The sequence below is a fragment of the Corvus brachyrhynchos genome, unplaced genomic scaffold (assembly GCF_000691975.1).
Source record: "Corvus brachyrhynchos isolate BGI_N302 unplaced genomic scaffold, ASM69197v1 scaffold65, whole genome shotgun sequence".
Taxonomy (NCBI): domain Eukaryota; kingdom Metazoa; phylum Chordata; class Aves; order Passeriformes; family Corvidae; genus Corvus; species Corvus brachyrhynchos.
In genome coordinates this window covers 40780-46618 of record NW_008238365.1, presented here as the reverse complement: position 1 = coordinate 46618, position 5839 = coordinate 40780, and the positions used below count along the sequence as shown (strand labels likewise).

Sequence of the window (5839 nt, the reverse complement as noted above, 5' to 3'; positions counted from 1 at the left end):
CCCCCCCCCCATCCTCTTCTGAGTTTGGGATTTGGGATGGAGGTGACATGGGGCTAGACATGAAAGACCACATTTTCCTTTCTTTAGTGTGGGATGTGGGACAGAGGTTACACAGGGTTGGAGACAAGAGACCTCCCCATCCTCTCCTTAGCCAGGGCCATGGGACGGAGGTATCACTGGGCTGGACATGAGAGACTCCCCCCATCCTCTCCTTAGTGTAGGATGTGGGATGAAGGTGACATGAGGTAGTGCTAGAGGGGACATGGTTCTAAGAGGGAAGAGAAGTGGGGTCTGCTCCCCCCAGCTTCCCCTGCCCCATCTCACCCCCCATCACTTACTCCTGGGGCTGGGGACCTGTGCCAGTGTCCAGCCCTTCCCCTTGGGCGTGCGAAATTCGGGGCCCTCCAGGTCCAGCTTCCTCTTGGCCTGGAGCACGAGAGAAAACCCTGCATTGTGGCCAAGCCAGACACCCCTCTGAGGTCCCCAGAGCCCCCAGGGTCATCAGCCGAGCCCTGGGTGCCACATCCTGGGGTGGGGGAATCCTGCAAGAGGCTCATCCAGTTGCAATACCCCTTTTGGGAAGGGGCACAGCAGCACCAAGCAGTGTGAGAAGCCACTGGGAGAACCGGACGGAGAGGAGACGCGGGGTCCCGTCATGCCCCATGGCTTCCTGCCCACCCCGGCAGTCACAGAGAACCAACCCACTGGGATTTCCCCTCACCCCCAGCTCCTGGCAGGGCTCAATGGGGCTGACCCCTGGGAACACGGTGGCTCCGAAGCCAGATCCTCACCCTCCCATCCTGCCAGCTGGCTCACGGGGGTGCAGGATTTCACTTCCTCCCCTTCTACCCGGGTCATGGTTGAGGCAGCCGAGGGCACCCAGCTGCCACCAGCACACCTGGGACCAGCCGGGTTCAGCCCCCCCGGGGCCCCTGGGTGCCCTGGACACATGCACCCAGCTGGAGGGAAACTGGGGTGAGGGGAGGGGAGACAAACATCCCTGCACCTGCTGTCCTCTCACCAAGGCAAGCAGCTCCTTGAAATCCCGCCCAAGGAGCCCCGAGCAGCACTTGGGCAGAAGGGACCCAGCAGAGTAAATTCAGAGGAGAACTGGAGGGTGTCACCAACCCCCCCACCAATGCAAACAAATCCCCCAGGACCCTTCCACACCCACAAACACGCACAGGGTGTTTCGGTTCGGCAGTAGAAAGCAGCCCCCCAGCCCCATCCCGACCTCCCCCAGTACCTGCTCCCAGGCCGGGCTGTCCCACAGGGTCCCCCCCAGCGCATCCCGCATGATGCCCAGGTCCCTGTGCCGGCTCCGATGGCGGCTCCCTCGGGAGCACAATGCACTTTGCGGAGAGGGGCTGGGCACCTCGGCGTAGCTCCCACACGAGCGGGCTGGCGGGAGAGGCGCCAGGGGCTGTTTTCCGCCCCCCCAGGGAGCCAGGTTGGTCCCGAGCTCCTGTGGGAATCTGTTCCCTCCCGCCCTTCCCCGAGCAGGTTTTTCCCAGTGAACATGCCTCCAATCCCAGCCTCGTGCCCCCAGATCTGCCCCGGAGCTGCCGGCATGATAATGGTTAATTCCGAGCACATGGGAAACACCTGCCTCAGATAAGACCCCATCCATCTGCCAGCACGGGAGGGGGGCCAACACCCTGCCCCCCCGCACTGGTATCCCTTGCTTCTCCGGCATGGATGGCCATGGCCAATGTATGTTCCCGTCACTGTTGGGGAGGTCAGCTGCACCCCACCTGCCCCAAGCAACGGGGAAACTGAGGCACAGAGCAACCCACAGCAGGTCCTGGTGTTTCCAGACACCTCCAAACCCCCCGAATCTCCCCTCCCCATGTGCAGGAGGAGATAAAGAGGGACCCCTGCTCGCCCAGGTGCAGTTTTGGGGGGTAGGGGCTTGGTGGGCTCAGACAGGGGCAGGACCCTGAGTTCTGGGACCCACCAGGAAGGGACAATGGACAAGGGGCTCCCTCCTGTGACCCAGCTGCCATCCCCCCAGCCGGGCAGGATTAGGCACACAGCAGCTGAGTGGGGCACAGCGAGGGGCTCCCAGCACCCTGCCAGCACTGAGGGGGGGTGGGATGAACCAGAGCAGGTAGGGGAGCAGGGAACGAACCCAAAGACCCCCCCCCAAGACATGGCAGAACCACCCCATGCCACTTGCCAGCCCCCAGCCGTGGCTCCCCAGGATGTGGGAACACACCATCTACACCCCGATATGATGGCGGGGGTGGGAAATGAGGCTTGACCCCAAAATTTCGGGGGGGTGTAAGGCAGTGAGGGGGCAGCCTGGGCCCCCTGCCAGCTCTGCCTGCCAAGCAGCCCTGAGCCCAACCCTGGCGCCAGGGGCTACACCCTGCGCCCAGCCCAAGCATCAGAGCATCCCTCAGCCCCCCCGCGGGGGGCTTCTCCTGCCAACCTTGCCTTTCAACAGCATTCGCTGCCTTCTCCGGGCTTGCCCGGGCTCTGCCCGGCCCTTTATGAGGCTCCCCCCAGCTCCCCCTTTTGCCAGCCCCACCGCCCCCACGGGGGCGTGGGAACGCAGCGCCTGGAGTTGGGCACTCGGAACTCGCAGGGAGCCAAGGGGCACTCCAGGATCCTGCTGCTTGCTTGTGCCAAGGGGCTGCTGCACCCCTTAGGTGCAGCCCCCACTGCCTTGGGGTGGCTGAGGGCTAGTAGGGCACGAGATGGGGACAGGGGAATGGAGGCTGATCCCAGATTTGGGGGACAGGGAGACTACCCTGTGCTGAGGAGGAAGGCAGCACCCTCACCCCAGGTACTGCTCCCTACTCTGAGGTGCAGCCGACATCTGCATCCCCTCCAAGAGCCCCATCCCAGGAGATGTTCCCCAGTAGAGAGGAGTTGGTGGCTTTAAAAGCCATAGCCAAAAAAGCCCCTCCAAGGGCAGCAGCACAATCACCACTTCCCCACCTATCCCTCCCGCAAAAATCCCCCCTTCTGCTCATGCAGAAAACCCTTTGATGGGATCAGGGTGGGATGGGATTACGTCACCCCTGTAGAATCTGGGGTACTGCTGAGCAGGTTCTCCCGCCAACCCAGCACCCACAGGGGCTGCCACTCTTGGGTGCTCTTTGCACGGCCATCTCAGCCCTGCCAGCTCGTACAGAACCACAGCAGACTCTGGACGCCCTTGTTCAGGGTGGGGAGCTGGGGTCCCACAGCAGAAACACATCTCTCTTCAGTGCTCTTGCATAGCCCTAATCCCCTATAGAGACTCCACAGACCCTACAGATGGGCGAACACTGACGATGGGATTGGCATGGGCTAAAACCACTCCAAAATACACATTTTCCATGGAGGAAAACTCATTTAACTACTCCAGAACTCTCAAATTGGAGAGTATGGTAAATGTAAGGCTTTTTTGGACCATGAGAGACAACCCATCCTTCTTTCCCGCGGAGGGATAGGCTCCTCCGTGTGATCCCAGATCACTCATGTGGCAAAAAGCCGGTGGGAGCGGCCGCAATTGCCCTGCTTGGGAATTGGGAGGAAACGCTCATTATCTGATTCCCTCGGCTCTGCACACAAAGGTTGTGCCATGAACAGGGTGTGTGCAGCAGGAACCCCAGCTGTCAGGACTGCAAGGGCCACACCGGGGCTGGAAATAGTATCTTCAGCACCGCGAATGGGATAGTGGCATCAGGGAATGAGATGGGGATGGGGGGGGGGGTCTCACAAGCCACCAAGGGGAATGGAGGAGCACGTCATGTCCCCAGTTGTCACATGAGCCCCCCAGACCCTGTTCAAGGGACAACTGTGGGCAGGAGCACCCGGAATATCTCCTTGTGTGGGTGATGATGATGATGATGATGGTGGTGATGACAAAGAGGCCATTAGGCCAAAACCTCTTGATCCCAGGTGTCACTGAAGGACAAGGACTTTGTGTCCCCAAGTGTCACACAAGTGGCAGGAAGGAGTACCCTGAGCACCTCCTGGAGCGGGTGATGATGATGATGATGATGACGACAAAGGGGCCATTAGCCCAAAACCAGCTCTGCAGATCCACGGAAATGGTACTGGGAGTCTTGTGGGGTGTTTTTAAGGGAGGGGGCAGCAACGATGATGTCTCCTTAAACAACAGCCCCCGGCAGTGCAGGATGTGGCATCTCACGCGGTTCAGAGACAAAGAGGCTGGAGAGGAGACAGGTGGTCCCGAAGTCCCCCGGGATGGGACTCGAAACGGCCCCCCAGACACAGCATAAAGGGGGAAGCAAAGACACTCCCTCTCCCCCCGCCGCGGCAATGTCCCCAGCGGGCACCAAGCATCAGGGATTTGGGAAAGAGGGGGCGGGGGCTGGCATAAATAAATAAATCAAGCTTTGGGAAAACTAAATCGGTGTTAGCGGGGTCTGGGATCCCTCCCAGGACCCGGGAGAACAGAGGCTCACAGTGAGGGCTGGATGTGTGCCCAGGCTGGAGCAGGCAGGAATTAAATGCCAGCTGCCAGCGGGGCCGACGGGCCGGGGACTCGGAGGGGGCCCTCCGGGAGCAGGGACAGGCTGGGCAGAGTCTCCTGTGTGCCCTGACACTGGACGCGGGACCAGCACTCGACTGGCTCCTCAGTTTCTCTGTTCAGAGGTAGCTTTGTAGCTTAGTGCTGGGCTTTGTAAACACAGCCGTGACCCCGCGGCTTGGCGGCAGAGATACGGGACAACAAGCCCCTACACAACTCCCAGCATCAGGGTCCGAGCTACAAAACCTTGGAGTGGTCCACGGAGGATGAGACCCTCCCCGCAAAAAACAGCCATTGCGAGTCCCACTGTAACCACGGGCAGAAACCAAGCTTGGAAAGCGACGCTGTAGCACCCCTGTCCCTTGTCCCCCCACCTCCCGAGTGACGGGTCACCCCAGGGGTCACAGCTTTAAAGTGGGGAGAGCCAGGGGACAGGGCTGCTGCCCCCCACCCAGAGGAGGCAGGAGCTCTGCCTGTACCCATTCCTCATTTCCCCACCACAAAAAGGGCTTCTCAAAGGGCCTGGGATTGCTGACCGGGTTTTGAGGCGCAACCGGGACTTTTTGCAAGCTGAAGAGAGGAAAAAAGGCCGAAAAAGGCCGAGAAGCGGAAGCCGGAGCCGCGGGCACGCAGGGGCGAGGGGAAGTTGAGAAACATCTGAGCCATTTCACTGCGACTTCTGATTTCACCCTCCCCCACCCCCAGAAAGACGCATTAGAGGGTGCAAACTCCAATATAAACTGCAAAATTTGGAAGGGAGGGGGCTGTACATGCTGGGGTCACCCACTCCTTGCTCCCCACCCAGCACGATCCCCAGCCTCCCGTGCCCCCGAAGCGATGCCCGAGGAAGAGATGGGATGCAGACGTCTTACCGGCAGCCGTCCCGCCGAGGCTGAGCAGAGGGTCCTGAGCTCGGAGCCTTGGGGGGTGTCACAGAAAGACCCGCCCCGGGAACCGGGAACGCTGACAGCCGCTGGCGTGTAGACCTGGGAGAAACAGCCGGTGGACAACGGGGGGCTGCCCAAGCTGGAAGCCCCCGGATCACAGGAGCCCATCACCGACATGGCCTTCTTCGGGTGGTGGTGGGGAGGGGGGTGCGGGAGGGCGGTGCCCCCCCTCCCCGGGGCGGGGGACACTCCCCTGGGGAGCCGCAGCATTGCAAAGTCCTTTCCGAGAAGCCCGGCCCGGGGGAGGGGGCAGGAGCACCCCGCGATTCCGTAGCCGGGAGGGGGTCACAATCTCAGCCGTGGCATTTTGGGGGAGAGGGGAGGCCTTCCGGCGGGCGATGCCACCGGCCGGTCCCCAAATTCCCCCTGAAAAACCTGCAGAGAAGAACGCGACGGCGATGCC

The 5839-nt window shown here is 61.4% G+C and overlaps 1 protein-coding gene across 2 annotated transcripts in view; it reads right to left on the bottom strand.

The window, feature by feature from the left end:
- Positions 1–5833, bottom strand: part of LOC103616795 (transcription factor E2F2) — an 8424-nt gene extending 2591 nt beyond the window's left edge. Inside the window, exons 1-2 of one of the 2 annotated variants that reach the window (XM_017736224.1) lie at positions 5362–5833; positions 339–426 (exon numbers count right to left, since the gene is read on the bottom strand). In XM_017736224.1, coding sequence (XP_017591713.1) covers positions 339–426; positions 5362–5646 — 373 coding nt within the window. In that variant the 5' untranslated portion in view covers positions 5647–5833. Of the gene's footprint in view, positions 1–338; positions 427–1246; positions 1462–5361 lie in introns of those variants that run through there. The other variant, XM_008635020.2, reaches the window with a different exon arrangement.
- Between the last annotated feature and the right edge of the window lie 6 nt (positions 5834–5839).